This window comes from Mauremys reevesii, linkage group 7 (assembly GCF_016161935.1).
Source record: "Mauremys reevesii isolate NIE-2019 linkage group 7, ASM1616193v1, whole genome shotgun sequence".
Classification (NCBI taxonomy): Eukaryota; Metazoa; Chordata; order Testudines; family Geoemydidae; genus Mauremys; species Mauremys reevesii.
The window spans coordinates 12,535,110-12,556,047 of NC_052629.1; the positions used below are offsets into that span (position 1 = coordinate 12,535,110).

At 40.2% G+C, this 20,938-nt stretch overlaps 1 protein-coding gene across 5 annotated transcripts in view; it reads left to right on the top strand.

Annotated features, from left to right (window-relative positions):
* Positions 1 to 20,938, top strand: part of FHIP2A (FHF complex subunit HOOK interacting protein 2A) — a 48,531-nt gene that overhangs the window by 17,500 nt on the left and 10,093 nt on the right. For all 5 annotated transcript variants that reach the window (XM_039481869.1, XM_039481873.1, XM_039481870.1 and 2 more), the window contains exons 6-14: positions 3,899 to 4,171; positions 5,047 to 5,243; positions 6,508 to 6,622; positions 6,734 to 6,810; positions 6,914 to 7,106; positions 8,613 to 8,782; positions 9,715 to 9,858; positions 12,007 to 12,097; positions 13,740 to 13,883. In XM_039481869.1, the coding sequence (XP_039337803.1) occupies positions 3,899 to 4,171; positions 5,047 to 5,243; positions 6,508 to 6,622; positions 6,734 to 6,810; positions 6,914 to 7,106; positions 8,613 to 8,782; positions 9,715 to 9,858; positions 12,007 to 12,097; positions 13,740 to 13,883 (1,404 nt within the window). The remainder of the gene's footprint in view (positions 1 to 3,898; positions 4,172 to 5,046; positions 5,244 to 6,507; positions 6,623 to 6,733; positions 6,811 to 6,913; positions 7,107 to 8,612; positions 8,783 to 9,714; positions 9,859 to 12,006; positions 12,098 to 13,739; positions 13,884 to 20,938) is intronic.

The window sequence follows — 20,938 nt, forward strand, 5'->3', positions numbered from 1 at the left end:
TTAAATTATACCTCTATCCCGATAAAACGCTGTCCTCGGGAGCCAAAAAATCTTACCGCGTTCTAGGTGAAACCGCATTATATCGAACTTGCTTTGATCCGCCGGAGTGTGCAGTGCCGCCTCCCCCCCCGAAGCACTGCTTTACCGAATTATATCCGAATTCATGTTATATCTGGTTGCGTTATATCATAGTAGAGGTGTATCTGCTTGTTTTCAGTTGTTGACTAGCGTATTAGTTATTCTATTACAGATGTTTTCAGCTGTGTTGCTTAACAAGCATTAGGATCAGGGACTAATTGCATAGCTGCATCTCTTGGGAAGATAAATTTGCTAGGTGAACGACAGTTGAAGTAACATTCTGTAAACCATTTTTGAATCCTACTTAGATCTTGTGGCAGTGAGTTCCATATGCTAAATATGTGTGGTGTAAAAAAGTTTCTTTTCATCAGCTTTAAATTAGTTACCACTTAATTCATTGAGTGTCCCCTTGTTTCTGTACTGAGAGGATACATAGAAGTGGCTGATTTACCTTTTCTGCCTCATTCATTATTTTATAAACCTCTGTCTTTACTTCTTTCCCTTCTTACTCATTTCCTTTCTGAATAGTTCGTACCTTTGTAATCTCTCCTGATATGGAAGGTTTTCCATGCTGTTGATCACTTCCACTTTCCTTCTCTGGACCTTTTCTATTTCTGCTGTATCTGTTTGAGTGGTGGTGGGGTGACCAAAATTGAATACAATATTCAAAGTGAGGCTGTACCATCAGATTATAAAATTACATTATATTTTCAGTATTCCCTACCCCTTTGGTTACTGCAACCTAACCAGCTGTGAAGTGACTTAACGATAAGGTGAAGTTGCACCACTCTCAGCAGAATTGACCCCCCCAGTGTTTATCTGTGTCATGAAAATATACCAATGTATTTTTATATTGCCTACTGTCTGTTGGGTTTTTTGATCAGGTGGTCACTCAGAGGAGAGCTTTGCTAGAAAGCATTGAATATGTATTTTATGTAACCTTTTCTATTAAGTGATTTAGGATCCTGTCCTGCACTCTTGCAGGAGGCAGGTGAGCACCTAGACTGCAGAATTGCATGACTAGACACATGCAAACTTAAATATCCACAGAAACTCTGAATGCATGTGTTCTGACGTACAGAGGCTGACATTACTTGCACCTATCAGAAATAACTGAGTTTGAACATAGCACATCACTCTAAGGGTTCACTTGTGGAATTCAAGCCTTCTCATACAGGGATTGTTATTCTTGATACAGGCACTTCCCATTTATAGACAACAAAAAATAGACTCTAGGAGGTTCAGTAATTTTAGTTTTAAGGATAATGTACATTAACATACTGATTGCTTTGCATCCTTTCGCAGTGTAGAAGAAAAGACCACTTGTAGAAAAGACAATTTTGTGTTCTTTGAAACCATAATCTTTCCGACATACCCAAAAATCATACTACTGTTGTACCATGGAGTAGACTATAAATTGTGATTCCCTGGGTTACCTCCCCTAGGACTTCAGTATATTAGTGCACAGTAGCAATGGAGAACAGTGTCTCCACAAGGAATGTACATCAGCTAGGCAAGTATTCAGAGAATTTTTGTAGTTTGCTATCTGACTGTCATGTATTTATTCCCTCCTGGTTTGTATGTACTAAAAGCTGGTAACCCAACTGGTGACTCTTTTAAATGTTTAATGTCTGTGCAGTATTTGAGATAACTGTGGCCTTATCATAGATGCCATAGGATTTATAGTCCTCTTATTGTGACGACTTGAAAAATTGGTCTTAAGATGAAATCTAGTGTAGGAGTCTAATACAGCATTTACTCATCTATGTCTGTGCCAGAAAAACAGAATCCTTACCCCAATCTCTCACTTGGTCTTGTAGAACACTAATGTAAATATATCTTTTATTTGCACAAAACAGATTTATAGAAAGACGTCTCGGTCACATTCTTTCAAGGTAACAAAGCAGATGGAGGAGGAGGAGTAGATACGCTGGAGGGTAGGGATAGGATACAGAGGGACCTAGACAAATTAGAGGATTGAGCCAAAAGAAATTTGATGAGGTTCAACAAGGACAAGTGCAGAGTCCTGCACTTAGGATGGAAGAATCCCATGCACTGCTACAGACTAGGGACTGAGTGGCTAGGCAGCAGTCTGCAGAAAAGGACCTAGGGGTTACAGTGGATGAGAAGCTGGATATGAGTCAACTGTGTGCCCTTGTTGCCAAGAAGACTAACGGCATTTTGGGCTGTATAAGTAGGAGTATTGCCAGCAGATTGAGAGACGTGATCATTCCCCTCTATTCAACATTGGTGAGACCTCATCTGGAGTACTGTGTCCAGTTTTGGGCCCCACACTACAAGAAGTATGTGGAAAAATTGGAAAGAGTCCAGCAGAGGGCAACAAAAATGATTAGAGGGCTGGAGCACATGACTTATGAGGAGAGGCAGAGGGAACTGGAATTATTTAGTCTGCAGAAGAGAAGAATGAGGGGGGATTTGACAGCTGCTTTCAACTATCTGAAAGGGAGTTCCAAAGAGGATGAATCTAGACTGTTCTCAGTGGTACCAGATGACAGAACAAGGAGTAATGGTCTCAAGTTGCAGTGAGGGAGGTTTAGGTTGGATATTAGGAAAAGCTTTTTCACTAGGAGGGTGGTGAAGCACTGGAATGGGTTACCTAGGGAGGTGGTGGAATCTCCTTCCTTAGAGGATTTTACGGTCAGGCTTGACTAAGCCCTGGCTGGGATGCTTTAGTTGGGGATTGGTCCTGCTCTGAGCAGGGGGTTGGACTAGATGGTCTCCTGAGGTCCCTTCCAACCCTGAGATTCTATGATGATTCTATGTCCTACAACTCTCAAGAAAGTTTTGCATGAGTACTAGGTGTCCAGTGATAACTTGGCCCCCCACTCCTTCCCCTCTATGAAATGTACTAGATTTTTTTAAAAAAATCCAACAGAAAAAATACATCTCTTGAGAGTAGCTCACAAGTCTTACAGATGCTTTTTTTCCACTCTGAAGGCAAAATCTCTAAAAGTGAAGAATCAATTTCATTTTATGATTGAATTCGGAAATAGTGTTTCCATAGTCACAGAGATAAAATGGATTGAGGTCTTGACCTGAAAAGCCATGTGCTAGTGTCAAAAGGTGTCTGCATAAAGTAAATATGAAATTCATATTGGAGATTGGACAAATCAAATAGTATCCTTTTCAGTTTGATATAAAGAACAAGGCCATCTCTTTTCATTTGTTTTGGACAGACTAGCACAGAAGCAGCCTTAAAAAGGATTAGAATAGAGTTTGGGAAAATTTTGATAAAGTACAAAATGTGTTAAATTTAAATATTAAGATGCTTCTGACCCTATAATATAGTACACAAAGAGCTACAGTAGAACCTCAGAGTTACGAACCCCAGAGTTACAAACTGACTGCTCAACCACACAACTCATTTGGAACTGGAAGTATGCAATCAGGCAGCAGCAGAGATAAAAAGAAAAAAAATCCAAATACAATAAAGCACTATGTTAAATGTAAAGGACTAAAACAATAAAGGGAAAGGATTAAAAAAAAAAAAGATTTGACCAGGTAAGGAAACTGTTCCTGTGCTTGTTTCATTTAAATTAAGATGGTTCAAAGCAGCATTTTCTTCTGAATAATAAAGTTTCAAAGCTGTAAACTTTTGAAAGAACAATCGTAAAGTTTTGTTCAGAGTTATGAACATTTTCAGAATTATGAACAGCCTCCATTCCCGAGGAGTTCGTAACTCTGAGGTTCTACTGTACTTGGTGTATGTTACATAAACCTTTATGTTAGTAAATTTCCGCTTTAGGTCAAACAGCATTTTGTTCAGTATAATATTCTGTCCTAATGTAATGCTTTTCAGAACAAGTTAAAAGTATTGGCTTCCAAAGGATCAGCAATTGTAATTACAGAAGACATGCTAAAAGGCCAAGATTCCTTGATGACAGACACAGGACAGTCCATTCAACCTGAAGAAATATCTAATGCTGCTGGAGCGGAGCACATAGAGAAGGAAGATGATCTATCCACGAGTCTGGATGAACTAAATGTCACTTCATCACCTGAGGCCTCAGCTATTCGTCTAAACCAAGACTATAATTTAGTGAATTCTTTGCTAAATCTCACAAAAAGCCCAGTGAGTCATTTTCAATTCTACTCAATGTGGTAAAAGGAGTAAAGTGTTTTGGATGTTGCTGGAAGGGAATCTTTTACAATAGATGTGTGTGTGTGTGTGTGTGTGTGTGTGTGTGTGTGTGTGTGTGTATTATATATATATAATCATTTAATTCTTAAGAAATCAGATAGCTTTTTGGTAGACCATTTCTTTTGCAAATTTCCAGGTGAAAACAAAACAAAAAAATTCTAGAAAGTGAATTGACTGCAATCTGATATTCATTGGGATCAAATAATTTAAGGATGTTGTATGCTTCCAAAGCAAGTGGGTTAATTATATCACAAAGGAATATGTAAAATGGAAGAAAGGGCTAGTTTAAATAGCATCAATTAAACCAAAGTAATAAACCAAACACACTTTTTGTAAAAGCTTCAATAGATCTGATTCCGTCTGTGAACTTGATTTCTTGTCAAAAACAACCACTTTGGGTCTGATTCAAGTCCCGCTGATTTGAAAGGGATCATTTAGAATTAACTTCAAGGGGAACTGGATGAGTAAGGCCATGTTTACTGTAATGGTGTCGAGAACAGAAAACTTGACACATCCCATAGTTGTAAAGTGATGTTTTACATTAGATTAGGCCCAAGCCAGTGTATACTCCTTAGCACTGGTTATATAAACTTGTGTGTTATGCTGACCATGTCAATAACCCTCTTCAAAAGAAAGATTCTAAAACAAATTTAGTAGAAATAACTGTTCTAATTTCTGAACACGGAACATCAAGAAATCTATTCAGTCCATTTTTTATTCCGTTTGAAGATCCTTTGGTTTCTGTTGTTTGATTTCAAATGAACATCATTCCTGATTTATTTAACTCTTCCCTGTCTATTTGACAGGATGGTCGAGTAGCTGTAAAGGCATGTGAAGGCCTCATGCTCTTAGTAAGTTTGCCGGAGCCAGCAGCAGCCAAGTGCTTGACTCAGAGCACTTGCTTATGTGAATTGCTGACGGACAGGCTCACCGCACTCTACAAAGCCCTGCCTCCGTCCGTGGATCCATTAGATATTGAATCGGTCGAGGCAGTTAACTGGGGGTAAGAATATTGTTTCTGTTTTTAATATTTTAGACGACTTTGTACCACATACTGAAACTAAATTTCTGCCATTAGCTAAGACCTCTAGTACAGATAAGGCACCATGCAAGCGGTTTCATTAACAGAATCCAGATACAATATAGTAGCACTCTTAAGACTTGAGACACACATTGCACTGATTATTGAGTTATGGGCAGATTCAGCTGCTAGTCCATGCACGGTCAATCATCTGAGAGCAGCTCTCCCATTGAATTAGATTAGAGATCTGTCTGTGGTATAACTGCAGAATCAGGCCTTGGATTATTTTCCTGTTTGAATGTCAAGGACATAGGAAATTAGTGTACAAACTTTTTGGTGGGTACAGTAAGCACACGGATCCAAGAGAAGCAGGAAGTATCTGTTCGATGAAGGACTGTTGTAACATTTTGATAGTAACAGTCAAGAGGGCAAATGCAATTATAGTATAACTCATCAACATGGGGCAACATGTTGTAGGCAAAAATAGTAAGCCCATTGTCCTAACTTCTTGTCTGTTAGACTCTAAAAATATTTTTTACTTTGGAATTCACTTCCCTGCCCCGCCGTACTCTGTCTTCGTCCCAGTACTTGATCATGGTCTGTAAGTTTCTACACAGGGATGATATATCCGATTTGAAAAAGTTCTTTAGCAGCCAAAGGTGATATAAGATCCAGTGGCTGGAAATAGAAGTAATTGAAAATAAGATGCAATTTTTAATAGGGTAGTCCACTGTTAGAACAGCGTACCGAGAGATGTGGTGAATCCATCATCACTTGGAGACTTCAGATTGAGATTGACTGTTTTTCAAAAAAATATGCTCTAGTTCAGCCCCCAACTATGGAGTGGGCTTGGTGTAGTGTTCACCTATGTAGTAGGGAAGAATAATCCCTCTACCTCAGGAATGACTAGGTCAATTTCTATGGCCCCTGTTACGTGGGAGGTGAGATTAGGTGACCCTTCTTATTTAAAAACCTGTTAAAACATTCTAGGTCCATCCATGTAGAATTCTTCTGCTGGCCATACCAAGTATACTTTAGCATGCCATTGAAATCAATAGACTAGTAATGATAGTACTAAATTTTATTTCAACTAGATAAAGAAAGAAAAAACTGGTCTTAATGCACTCCTGCTCCCATTAAAGCAGATGGAGAATGTTGCCACTGAATTCAGTGGGAGTAGCATTGGGCCCAGTGTTCTTTAAAGGTATCTAAACTAAATATATATATTTTCTCTTGTGTCCTCCAGTTTGGATTCATATAGCCACAAAGAAGATGCATCTGCTTTTCCAGGGAAAAGAGCCTTGATTTCATTTCTCTCCTGGTTTGACTACTGTGATCAACTCATTAAAGAAGCACAAAAGGTTTGAAATGTTTGCTGGCATAAATATGAGTAAATCCAAAACTAGTTTGGCAAAAATATTGTTCCACATCTCTGGGTTTGTCAGGATAACATTTTGTGGCCTGTGTTTTAGACTACTGCTGTTGCTATGGCAAGATCTGTACGGGAACGATTTTTTGTCGGTGTCATGGAACCCCAGCTGATGCAAACGTGAGTGGTCTCTTTGCTTGTGGAACAGCAGGATAGAAAACAAGTCAAGTTGATATTTTCAGTTGGAATCCAGTAGCTTTCTAACATTAAACTTCTTGTTCAGTTCAGAGATTGGGATCCTTACATCAACTGCACTGTTGCATCGTATTGTCCGTCAAGTCACTTCGGATGTGTTGCTGCAAGAAATGGTTGGCTTTATACTTGGAGGACACAGAGAGCCAGAAACCCTGACAGACATCAACAGACATCCATTGCGACACAGGTTAATCGAACACTGTGATCATATTTCTGATGAGGTGAGAAATCATCATGTCAGTGTGTCTAAAATGCTGTTCTGCTGTGAAAAGTGACTGCAAAAATGGCATTGTGAGGTCCCATGTTTATTGTGTGTCAGTGACTTTTTTACAGCGCTGAGTTTTACAGGAAAAAAGATGGCGGGTGGGAGGGTTCTAACTGCCAGCCCTACAGAACTTCCCTTGGGAGGTGAAACTCGGTGTTGTCTCTGACTAGCACATCAGATTCTCTGTGCCATATTCTGCCATCATTTGTACCTGTGTATGTCCATTTGGGGTTGCTTGTATACATGTCACTGAAGATAGATTCTGGCCCTGCATGGGCAGTTGAGTTTGTAGTTCTATTGATGATGCATCATCTCCTCTCTCCCTTAGTTGTGCTGGTTCTGGAATGCGGTCAGATAAAAAGGAGTAAAAATGTATTATTCTCACTAAAGTCAGCAGATAGGACTGAGACTATACACAGTGCAGATGTGCTGACTAAGAAGTGCCATCGTTCCTTTTACACCCTGATCCTTAAGCTGTTCCATGCGGAGCCATTTTGAAATCACTTGACTGCAGCGAGGCTCCCTCTTGGAACAGCTTGATGAGTCAGCCTTTTCAGAATAGTGCCACACATCACAAATGCTTGTGTTTGTTAAAGTCCTGGCTTTGTGCTTTCTGTTTTTCACCAGCCCTTATGCTTAGAGCAGCCTCTCAATTTAAATAGTCCAAGCCCCTGCCCTCTGCTTCAGAAAGTCCTCCCAAACCTGCTTGAGCTAAGAATCTGTGCCTTTATGTGTCTATTTCACCTACCTACTTAAATGCAGCAGCCAATGTTTACAAACCAGGGCACCAAAAGTTAGGTGCTTAAATTTGTATTTAGGCATCTAAATGAATGAACTGAATATCAGATATACTGAACACCACTCAGATCCTACTGAAGTCAGTGGGAGGTACAGGTGCACAGTATTGCTGAAAATCAGGCCACTTTTATTTAGGTGTCTAACTTCAGCCATGCTAGTTTGAAATTTTCAGCCTATAATTCCAGCCATAAAATCCCCATGGTACTCGTTGTCAGTTCTGTATTGTATCACTAGTGTTTTTAGGCCTTGATCCTATATTTGGGTCTACACAGGTGCAGGGGCCTGCCCATGTTGGTCTGGTTGTAGAATTAAAGCCTTAGATTGTTAAGTTCTTTGGGCAGGGTTACTGTTAGTTTGGCACAATTCTCCTCTTTTACAGGGCTGTGTCTATCTGATGCTTTATAAAAGATAAAGGTTGTCATGGATAAATGTGTATATTCTTTCTGACTCTTGTGTAGTCTCTTCATATACATGAATAGATCACCCAATATGATGATGTTCCAGTCTTGACTGGGATATTTGGGTTTGGCTGTAATATGAAAGACTAATAAAAACAATCTCCCATCATGCATTAACACAACTACTCTTAGTAAGCTAAGAACAGTGGTTTAAGGAAACACTGCTTACATTTATTTGAATCCTTTATTGTTTTTTTATGTTGCAGATCAGCATAATGACTTTAAGAATGTTTGAGCATCTTTTACAAAAACCTAATGAGCACATTCTTTACAACTTGGTTCTAAGAAATTTAGAAGAAAGAAACTACACAGAATATAAACCACCGTGTCAGGAAGATAAAGATGTGGTGGAGAATGGACAGATAGCAGGAGCAGTGTAAGTGTTTCTATTGTATAGGTGAGGGACTTCATGATGGCTGAGTACACCTTTCACTTTTTATTTAAAAATAAATTTTTAAAAAAAAGCTTTAAGACCAGTTTTTCTTTCTTTATCCAGTTGAAATAAAATTGAACCCAGATAACATTTAGTTTTCATCATTTGCCCTCTGTGGTAACAGCATTGTAAAGATTTAACCATAGTCAATGTAGATTAGTTGCACAGTTTACTCCATGAGCAGCTTATGTATGTGATTAGAACAGTGATAGATGATTGTATATTAGCAAAAGTGTCTTTCTTACATTTAGCTATTTGCATAGGCTTAACTTTAAGCACATAAACAATTCCAATGACTTCAGTGGGGTTGCTAACATACTTAAGGTTAGTCATATGCTTAAGTATCTTGCTGAATCAGGGCCACAGTATCTTTAAGCTTCATAGTGTTTCATATGTAATCCTTACAAACACCCTTTTGTGCTTGGTATATAAGCATTATCCTCTTTTTACAGGTGAATGAGGGGGCAGGGAATTGGGTCAAAGAGATTAAGACCCAGATCCTCAAAGGTATTTAGGCTCCTAACTTTCATTGAAATCAATGGAAATTAGAATTAAATACCTTTTGAGGATCTGGGCCTAAGTGATTTGATATGCCGAGGTATTCAGCGTCAGAGCCAGAACCAGCAGTTCCTGGCTCCAACTCAGACCACTAGACTATGCTTCTCTCTCTCTTTTTGAAGTTAGTCATCAATTTATAAATGTTGATATTGTGTCATAATAATTCAGTGAAGTGGTATGTAAACTGTGATAATCTAGAATGTGTGCTGGCTGGTCAGAGAAGAAAAATAGAGAATGTGCCTTTGATTCAGAAGGCTTCCTGCCTTCCATAACATTCTGTGAATTATCTTGTGTCTCTGTCTAATGTAAACTTACAGAGACCTGGAAGAAGATCCGTTATTTGCTGATCTTTCTCCGGATAACACATTGTCGAATCAAGAGTGGCTAAGTGTTTCTCCTCCCATCAGCCCAGAACATCCAAAAAACGATGGGAAGACTGAAGTTCATAAAATTGTAAATAGGTGAGTTGAAGAAAAAATTTAAAAAAAAAGCTGTTTTGTGTGTAATTTATATCAGGGATGTTGTTAGCATAGTGCTGATGGTCTGTGTAACTTGGAGGAATGATGCACCAGAAATAAACTGTTTCATTCAGTAGGCTATTCCATAACTGCTAGTGTTTATAGAAAGAAAATAAAATAGTTCAACATAAACCAAAAGAGAACAGAAAATCTTTCCAGTCTGAGGTCCATCCTATGTCTTTGGTCTCTGGAGAGGGTTCAGAGAAGAGCTGCAAGAATGATTAAAGGATTAGAAAACATGCCTTATAGTGATAGATTAAAGGATCTCTACGTTGCTTAACAAAGAAAAGGTTAAGGGGTGACTTGATTAATCTTAAGTACCTATATGGGAAACAAACATTTAATAATTGGCTCTTCAGTCTAGTAAACAAAAGAATAACATGATCCGATAGCTGGAAGTTGAAGCTAAACAAATTCAGACTAGAAATAAGATGTAAATGTATTACAATAAGGATTATTAACCATTGCAATAATTTACCGAGGTTGGTGGTGGATTCTCTATGACTGCCAATTTTTAAATGAAAATTGCATTTTTAAAAAGATACGCAGTAGTTCAAAAGAAATTACTTTGGGGAAGTTCTATGGCCTGTGTTATCCAGGAGGCCAAACTAGATTATCATAATGGTCCCTTCTGGCCTTGGAATCTATGAATCTGGATGTAAAGCTATCCCTTCTCATTGACATTCATTCTGTTCGGCATCATAGAATATTAGGGTTGGAAGAGACCTCGGGAGGTCATCTAGTCCAATCCCCTGCTCAAAGCAAGACCAACACCAACTAAATAATCTCTCAAGCAGCCTCTCTGACAGGGCTTGACCATAGTCCTTCCCTGAGGGAAAGGGAGGGAGAAGCTGAACTATAGTTAACCCATTGCTCACTGGGGACCATGTCACACCTCTGTCCCCTGTAACATTTGGCTGTGCACACTGGACTGCAATGTGTCCAAGAGGACAGACTCTCTGATCTAAGCTATTTAGCTGTTGTAATTTTTTCAGTCATTAACATGAAAATTGGAGTTTGATGGTGTTTGGTCAGTTAATACATGTTAGTGAGGCAGCACTGGTATTTTGGTGCTGACCTGCCTACATACCCAAAAATAATCAGTTGTGTGAGAGGCAAGAAACAGACTGAGGCCAGTGGATATGGAATTGAATACTTGCTTTTTTCCCCCATATACTGTTGCATCCAGTTTATGGTGGACATGGTTTGGAGCACAGACAAAAAACAATCTGCTAAACTGCCCATTTATATTTCCATCAGTGGAATGGAAATTTTCCAGGTATTTGCAGTGCTTTGATGGAAGAATGAACTTTTTTTTCATACATAATAAGATCCACATGGCAGATTTCAGACTCCTGTATACAGAACTCCCATTGGTGGCAGTGGTAGTTCCATGCATGTAGGGAAAGCTGAACATTGGATACAAGATTTGTAAGCCACATTTTCTCTGACTGTCCAGAAACTGGGTAGTGAGAGCCACCATTTCCTGTTTGTGCTACTTTCATGATAATTCTGTGACCGCCAAAGTAGTAGTTTTTGTATAACAATAAATGTCAGCAACAGGAACACATTATTACAGATAACCATGTAAATTCTTAACTCTTCTTTCATCACAGCAAACTAACAAACTAATTATTTATTAACTAAAAAATATTAGTAATAACTTTTTCATATGAAATCCCTTCCTTTATTTGATTCATTTGCCAGTAGACTTTCCATCTAACTCTGCTTTGAGACAGATGTAGTCTGATCTTTAGCAAGTGCTTGGAATTGGTTATGATTCTCCACTTCACTTTTGCCTCCCTGCTTTCAGAAGTCGCTAGCCCTCTATTGGCATCTTCACATTCAGTGCTAGATAAACAAACGCTTATGCACCCAATTCATTAGCACAGACAGTAGTTAAATTGATAGACATGCTTCAGTACGTTTCATAGCCCTACCTCCTCACACAATGTTATGGGTAACCCCCTCTGTCAACTTGAAGAGATGGGTCATTATTGTATCTACCACTAATGTACTGAGAATGAAGAAATATTGTCCTGTCATTGTAGGACTAGATTTATTTATTAATGTATTTTTGTTCCTTTTTAGCTTCCTCTGTCTAGTACCTGAAGAAGCCAAATCATCATACCATGTAGAGGGCACAGGTTATGATACCTATCTCAGAGATGCCCACAGACAAGTATGTCATACACCTATAGTCTTTTTCTTTCTAGTTTCATCTTTTTCCCCCTTCATTAGCCAGTGCTCTGGGTTTTGAATTGCTTGTGAGAATTTACACATGATTTGGGGACATGTACAGTTCTACTAAAAAATATCTGAAGATAAGCTAGTAATGGGAAAGGTGAAAATTCAGTTGCCTTGGACTAATCAGGAGTTTACCTTCAGAGATTTTTAATTGAGTTCTGAATCCCCATTACACAGCTTTAATGGGAATTATAGATGACTTTAAATGCATTAATATTCCTGTAACAAACCTGCGCTACAGATTCGTTCATAAATTGCCTTTGCATTTATCTGCATTCTTCTCCAGTAGAGGACTGCCTGGAAAGATCTTTGATAGAACTTAGTGGATGTTAAAATGCTGCAGAAGAGTTAAAACAACCCAGTGCTTTAAAATAATGGTTCAGTGAGAGTAATGTGCAACCTAAGGCATGCAGGTTTGATGTTGAGAATATTGGTGGAAAGGGAAAGCTTTAATGTTGCATATTTTGAAATAACAAACATAGATTTTATTTCTAAAAACATGATCTAAAGTCTCTTTGGTCAGAGGACAATCAGCATTCGTTTGCAGCCTTCCTCATGAAATCCTGTGACTCTCCTGTAATGGAACAAAATTGGGCATACAGGGTAAAGAGGGAGTGGGGGTAGAGTAACTGGAACAAAAATATATGCAGTGGTACTCTGAGGATTTCCTACTCTCTGAATTTTGATAAGCTCACATTCAAATAGAAAGCTTTGCTTTCTGTGCTTCCTTTATGGTTTTAGCCACAGCAGTTCCTGAAAAGAGAGAAAAATGTGAAGGAAAAAAATAGCAGGAACAGTTGCCTAAAATTCTCATAATTTTGGATGCAGGAAAGGGCATACTGTCTTCTCTTATTTCTTTCTTGCCTTGGGGAAAGGAGGATTCTGGGAGCCATTTAGAAGTAGGATTGGTTTCTGCCTCATATTCTCAATGATATGCATGGTCTCAAATTATTCCACCCACAAAAACATAACCCTCCACATTGGTGCAGTTACACACAAACAGCTGCTCTGCCTCCTTGAATCTGCGCTTGGAAGCCCAGTGGAAGATGCACAAGTACCTATGCTGTGTGCACTGAAGAAGAATTCCTGGGTCTGATTCGTCCCTCCCTGGTACCAGTTTAACTCTATTGACTTCAGTGGAGTTACTGATGGTTTAGGTTAGGTGAGTCACACCCAGAAGCTCATGCTGCAAAACGTCTGTTAGTCTATAAGGTGCCACAGGATTCTTTGCTGCTTCTACACACCCAGTGTATGTAAGTTACTGTGACTGCCCAATTTGTGTAAAGCAAGTGGCTAGTTTAGGTCTCAGTTCTCCCCTCTGTGTGCCTGTGTAAGTCCCCCATAATGTTGCACGCATGAAGAGGAAAATAAAGTGCCTGAATGAAGGCTGATAATTTTTGTCATGGATGTTTTCAAAATAGGAATATTCTGAGAATAGGAGTTCTCAGATAGCTGCCATTCACACTCTCAAGTAATGTAGGTTATTAAAATGAAATAGTTTCCACAGAGGTTTGTAGCTTCTTGCTTTTTTCCCTCTTCAATTGTTTGAGTATGTGTTGCTGACTCTTTCTTCCTAGTTTCGGGATTATTGTGCAATCTGTTTACGATGGGAATGGCCGGGGTCTCCCAAATCGTTGGAAAAGTGCAATTTAGAAGCATCGTTTTTTGAAGGACATTTCTTGAAAATTCTGTTTGACAGAATGGGCAGGATTCTTGATCAGGTAACAAAACACATTGTTATGATTCGTTTCTGATGCTTTCATCTCTTATAAATGACTGACCTCCATTTTTGTGCAACATTCCCACCAAATTCTCTGTAGCTTGACTGCACTAACTAGTAGCTGTAAAGTTGTTGGTTTTTACTAATATTGGCAATCTTGTCAACATGCTGAGAGAGCATTATCTATCTTATCCTTGCTGCAGGGCTCTCTAGATTACTAAATACTGAAGTGATTGGCACTTTATCAATAGCAAGCGTAGATTACGACATTCTCACTTACACTGAACACCATAATTATCTGTGTTAACTGCCTGTTTTGTGTTCTAAATGGTTTCATGAATGATGCCCTACGCTGAATGTCGTTTAAAGCTACAGATGATTCGTAGAGTAGAAATGTCACTGCAGTATAAGGAGGGCAACATGATGCATAGGATTTCCTGTTGTCAAATTAACAAAAGCACAAGTCCTTCTTGCATGTTTGTCCTTCCAGGAGGAGGTGGGGTGTTATGAAGGAGTAAAGGATAGGAGAAGAACTTTTTAACTATCTATAATGTTCCTTTTGGTTTTATAACTACCATATATACTTGTTCATAAGCCAAATTTTTTTAGTAAAAAAGAGAAGCACCAAAGAAGGGGGTCATCTTATGAACGGGTATAGAGAGGGAGAGGTGGGACACAGACCCTCTCCCCAACAGAGGGAGCAGGGAGAGGCAGCACAGCCGGCAGAGCCAGAAGGGAAGAGGCGGGGCCAGAGTCTCTCCACTTCTGGCCACGCTGCTCTTCCCCCCCAGCCTCCAAAGCAGCTGCAGCATCGGGGCTGGCAGGCTGTGGCTGTGCCGCTTGGCCCTGCCCCCCAGAGCAGGTTGTGGTTGTGCCGCCTGGCCCACCGGAGCACGCTGCGGCCGTGCCGGCTGGCCCAGCCCGCTGGAACATGCTATGGCTGCGTCACCTGGTCTGGCCCGCCAGAGCAGGCTGCGGCCGTGCTGCCCAGTCTGCCAGAGCAGCTCCAGCCAGGCCAGAGACATCCTCCCCTGGCCCTCCCCAGCTAAGGCGGGAAGGGATGGGATGGGGAGAGTGTGGGGTTCCCGGGCTAGGGGTGGGGTCATGTGGGAGGTGGTCACAGGGGTTACTCCCCTGACTCCCATCTTCTTCCCCTCTTCCCCCCCCCCCCCCAAATTTTCGCCACCATTTGCTGTCCTGGCCTGTCAGGGTAAGCAGCTTGCTCTAGGACACTTTGTTTACTAAGATTTACCTCCGTGCCTGCGAACACAACTATCTTGGCCCTCCAGTGGCTTATCCTGATGGTCCAGGAGCCAAAGTTTGCTGACCCCTGAATTATAGGTTCGGCTTGTGAAATTTTCCATTTTTACTTATCCATCTTGGGGAGGGGTCAGCTTATAAATGAACTGGCTTATGATCGAGTATATACGGTACATCGTCTTTGTGAGTATCAGTCTCATTTGTTCTATTTTGATTTTTCCAGCATTTATACATGGCTATACAGGTAGCCCTGTAAATTCTTCAGTACATAGAGTATTTTACAGTCTAGATCGCCTATATTTTAATAAACTTTACTGTATAATATTGTTCTCAAAGCACTGTGCAGCAAATTAAAAGCCAAACTGTATTACTATATCATCCACAGTGTTTCCCACAGGTTTTTTCAGGGTTGGAATAAATATTCTCCTCATACCAATGGTGCAAGGAAATTTCTAGAGGGTACTTTTTCTAAGCCCCCAACGGATCACTTTAAAAATAGGTCTCTCCACCATTTCGCTATGTACCAATGTTAAAAATGTAGTTATCAGGGTTGAACAAATTGGCTGTGTATTTGACTGGCGCTTCTTGCTGAAAAAACGAGTCTAATACATGAGGTCCAGATTAGTATAGTGGAATTTACAGAATATAATTCTGGATAGAAGAGAAATCCTTTTTGGTTAACCCTATTTCACTTTTTCTATCTTAACACCCTTCCTCCACTACCAATCGCTCTTCTCCCCTCCCCCCTTTATATTCATCTCCTCTCCTTTCTGCCTTTTTCTCTCTTCTTTGTGGCTGCATCTTCACTTAAAAAAAAACAAGTTGTGTTGATAACTTGATATGCAGTAGCATATCACTGGGAATAACTAATTTGAGGTAAAATCCTAGTGAAGACAAGACTGTTTATAGTTTGTACACAAGTTAGTGGGTCGATTCATGTAAAAACTATAAACAGTCTTGTCTTCACTAGGATTTTATCACAAGTTAGTTAACTCCAGTTAGCTGCCTCAAATTAGGAACACACCCTTTTTTCCTAGTTAAGACAAGGCCTGAAACCTAAATTATTCCCTCGGTACTGCTATGTGGGATGCTTTACAGGTGATGTTGCTGTAGATGCATTGAAACTTTACAGGCGAAGCATATGATATTAGAGACGCAAGGTGGGTGAAGTAATATCACAGATAATATTCTTCTAAGCATGTGAGACTATTCAGTTTCCCTCTGCAGCTAGCTCCAAGCATAAAACTAGATGCTGCTGGTACCAGATCTCCTGTGATGGTGTACCACTTTTGGTCGGGGCAGAAGTAGACAGATCAGGGATCATGGCAGAAGGGCAACCGTGCACAGCAGATCTGCCATGGGAGAGTGCTTTGAGAAAAATGCGGTGTGATGATAATTTGTAAAACTCAGGAGATTGAAAAATAACGCTGAAACACTTTCATCGCTACACCACTCTATCTAGGGGTTGTGTCATTTTCAGTTCTGTCTGCTCTATCCGGGCACAGTATGCCGAGGACATGTTTTCAGCCTTAACATTGGTTTTCCTTGTTTTGTTTTTTTTATAGATCAGGTTTGATGCTTAATGCATTACTTAATACTGAATGTTTTCCATGTTAAATAGAATTGGTATGAATCTCAAAGCAAGTAAACCTATGTGCACATATATACCGTGAGCTATTGAACTTTAATATTCAAGTCCTTTGACCTAGATCACTGCAGTTTGGGGGCTATGAGAAATTTTACATTTCGAAGGAAATGGGGAAATGTTCCTCTAGCATGTGGATTTTGTATCTGTCTGACCTCTTTTATCTGGATTAAGTTAAAGAACATTGTGTGTGCTCCCAGGGTCTTGCTTCCAGTAAATATATATTCTGTGCGTTATTAACTAAAGCAATACCGGTTTTAAATAACAGATCTGAGTGTCATCTGCTTTTTGGAAAAGCTAATCTTATACATATGAAAATCTTATCTCAGTGATGAGACATAAATTGTAGCGAATAAAGGGACCAGAATATATCCCTAAGGGATATCAGAGGAACAGATACCTACTATTAAAACAAAAATAGCATCTGTTATTGAAGCACAATGTCAATTTGATATAGTACCTGTCAACATGGCACAATTTCTGAGTTAGTCAGGCAAGATGTCACGGTCTGTGGTGTTAAAAACAATACTTGACTCCAAAAGAATTAAAACAAACTGCCTCAGTCCACCAGCAAGAGTGAATTGCTAAAGCTATTTCCTACCAAAAAGCCCACACTTAAAGCCAAATTGAAACTTGCCCTGGGGATAATTCATAGTGAAGTGCTAATGTAACCCAGAAAAATAAAATGTTGGTTCTATCAAGTCAGATGAAAGTGACAGATTTGATATGGTGTATGGTTATTTAAAGGTCCACATCAAATGACAAGTTTAGCAAAACATTCAGTTCTGCTTACAGATTGTGTTAGTCTTCCTTTAGGCTTTGTTATCATAATTTAATTAATCTATAGCTTTTATTTAGCATTCTTCATGAGTCGATATCAAACTGCTTTACAAAGGAGGTAAACATTGTTGCAGTTTCAGGAGTAGCTGCACCTGAATACCCCCTCCATGGTCCATTCCAGTAGCTCCCTGGCAGGTCTCAGAACTCCAGCCGTCACCTGTCTCTGGGCAGGGACCATGGTCCCATTCCCGTCTCGCCCTGGTTTTTCAGGCTGCATAGTCCCTACCTTATACTCGGATATCCCCAGCAAGTGGTTCTGCCTAATGGCCAGCACCTGTGCATTGCTTTCTCTCCAAGGGCAATGAACACTGTATCACACAGCTCGTTCTCAGCAGAGTGCATTTATTTTTAAGAAAAAAGCAACAAAAGACCCTGCATGCTTACTAAAAGCTTACCAGCGGTCACCCCCCATTCCAGCAAGGGGCTCTGAGAAGTGTTGGTCTCTCCAACCCTTCAGCAAGCGCTAGGATCCCCCAAGGTCCTGTGAGTTTGTTGAATCAAAAGGAAGACCACAAGTCAGTTCAAGATCATCATTTTCTATCAAAAGCCCTTTTGTTGTTTCCTAGTCTCTTAGGGTATTTCCAAGCTGCAGCTGGGACCGAGCCTCCCAGCCCAGGTAGACAGACTCGCACTAGCAAGGCTTGAGCTTGCACACTAAAAATAGCAATGTGGACCTGGCACCTCTCAAGCCCACCTGACCCCCTAGACTTGAGAGTCCGAGCTCCAGCTCAGACTGCCATGTCCACACTGCTGTTTTTAGTGCACTAGCTCAAACCCTGCTTGCACAGGTTTGCGTGGGTGTTCACTCCCAGATGCAATGTAGACACACCTTGGAAAACCCAGCCTGAACCAGTATATGCAAACTACCCCAAGGGGTGCTGCTTTTTTGGAGTTGTCAACAGTCCCAAGAGTAATTACCCCTTACTGGTTTTAGTTCCTGGAAGAGCTGTGGTAACTCTTTCCCAAGGAGTAGAACACAATCGTATATAAACCATCTAAAAATGTAATACAGTGGTCCCCAAAGATACTGCATGGCACTGCAATATGTCACAAGTGTCATTATCTTCATTAACAGATGAGGCAGTTGAGGGACAGAGAGGTGAAGTGACTTGCCCAAGGTTCCCCAATCCGGCCAGCGGCAGAGCGGTAGTAGAATAGAATCCAGATCTCCTCAGTCCCTGTCCAGTGGGTCATCCACTGGACCACTCTGCAGCCCCTTGTTAGTAATATACAGTATGCTTGCAAGAAGCTAGGCTCTTTGTTTCTTAAAAGCTTATCTGGGCCTGTGTTTTCTTCCCTTCCTCCAGTTAGAAAGCTTTGTTTGTGGTAGAAATGGGTAGGATTGAGCAGCTTCTGGCAGGTATATCATAGAAGCAGTTCTCCGGTAGGCTCATTTGTTCCTGACACACTTAAATTTTCATTTAAAATATTACATTTGTAGCTCTTGTGGTTGTGAAAAAAATAATTTTGGCTCTTACTTGATGCACCTGTCTTACTGAGTCTGCTGACAAGGAGACAGAAACAATAGCTCTGTGAGAAGAAACTACAGCCCTTAGAGGTCCAGCTAGTTCAAAACTCAGCAGTCTGTCTCTGTCTGAGCAGCCCAGCCTGCTGAGAGCACATCACTCCTGCGCTTCACTGTCTCCTCATTGAATACTGGGTTATATTCAAGGTTTCAGTCCTCTTCTCTTCAGAGCCCTCCATGGGATTCATTGGCTCAGATGACCAAGGACTTCCCACAGCAGCTCTATTCCTCGGCAGCAATGGAACTGTCAACCTCAAGAGGGAGATGCAGGCACTGGAAACTTGTGAGCTTTGACAGTAGCTCGGCTCACACTGTGGAATTTGCTTCTTCAAGAAATCAGGGTGAACATAGAGCAGGAACATTTGTGCCTTCAGAATGACATGTAAATCACACTTGGACTTGCCTGTCCCACAAGAACACCACCTCCAGATTATAATCCTCCTAATACCTAGCTCTTACACAGCGTCTCCTAAAGCTGTTTGCAAAGGAAGGCAAGTACCGACCAGTATCCCCATCTTACAGATGGAGGCTGATAGACAAATATAATTCCCATTGGCTAGGGTTGGAGAGAGAACAAAGAAGTTTGTACATTTATTTCAACTAATCTGTAAGGTACTTGAATCCCCCTTTGAATGGCATGTGATAAAAACATAGAAGAGAGGTGTTAACTGGTCCCTCACACTTCAGTGGGGTATTATCTCTGAAATATAATGATGACATTTAAAATGTCAGCATTAAGTATTCCACTTCCAATCATTTTAGAAAGATCATCCAACTGTTTTGAGATTTTTGTGCTGAGTTAGAATATCCCCTCTCTCCCAATGGGATTCGTGCGTGGAGATAATCACTAGCTGAGGAATAAGCACCAGGAACAAATAAAAGCTGTGATAAAGATACAGGCTTCATGGAAATGGATTCGCTTTGTGGGTTGAGGGAATCCTCTTAAAGCTACCCATTGATTACATCCTTTTCCCTGAAAATCTTTCTTATCAAGGAAGGCAGGAGCTTCCTTCAGTACTTGATAGTGCTGCCTTTTGCATTTGGTTAGGGTTTGTTTGGGGTAAAAAGATTACTAGAAAGCAGCACAAAATACTTCCTGCACGAGGGACTGGTCATGGAGGTTTCCTAGCCCCACATCCAAACCTTCTACTCCAACTTGCATACTTGGTGCTGTCACTAGATGGCCTGGCTACCTGTGGGTGTTTTTCCTAGTACAGAATAAAAGTGAAAGAAGATAAATACAGTACAAGCCTTAAACATGGTTTTGTATTTCACATTTTCCTGTCCCTGTCTTTCTAATATGTGTGTCAATGTAGTTAGTAGTCATTGAGGAAAAGTCAACAGCACTTTAATCTTATTCTAGAGAGATTTTCTGCTATTTCTTTAATAGATACTTCTTTAACGGCTATTCCCAAAGAATGGGGCATAAACTGTGTTCTCACCTGGGGATCCTGAAATTCTCAACCTCATTTAACCCAAGGCTGAGCTCGAACTACAAAGATTTTTGGGCACTGATCCGGCATTGAAATCAACAGCGCTCCATGCAGGTGCAGCAATCTTCCAAATAATATTAATCATAAGACCTAGCTCTTTTATAGCACTTTTCACCAAGAGATCTTGCATATGTTTACAAAGTAGGCCAAAGTATCATTATCAACATTTTACAGATGGAGGCTAAGGTAGAAAAATAATTCCCATTGCACGGTTATTATTATTTATCATTTGCATTGCATATAAAATCATCTCTCCCTTAAATTAGAAACGGGGCCATAGGTATGATAGCTGA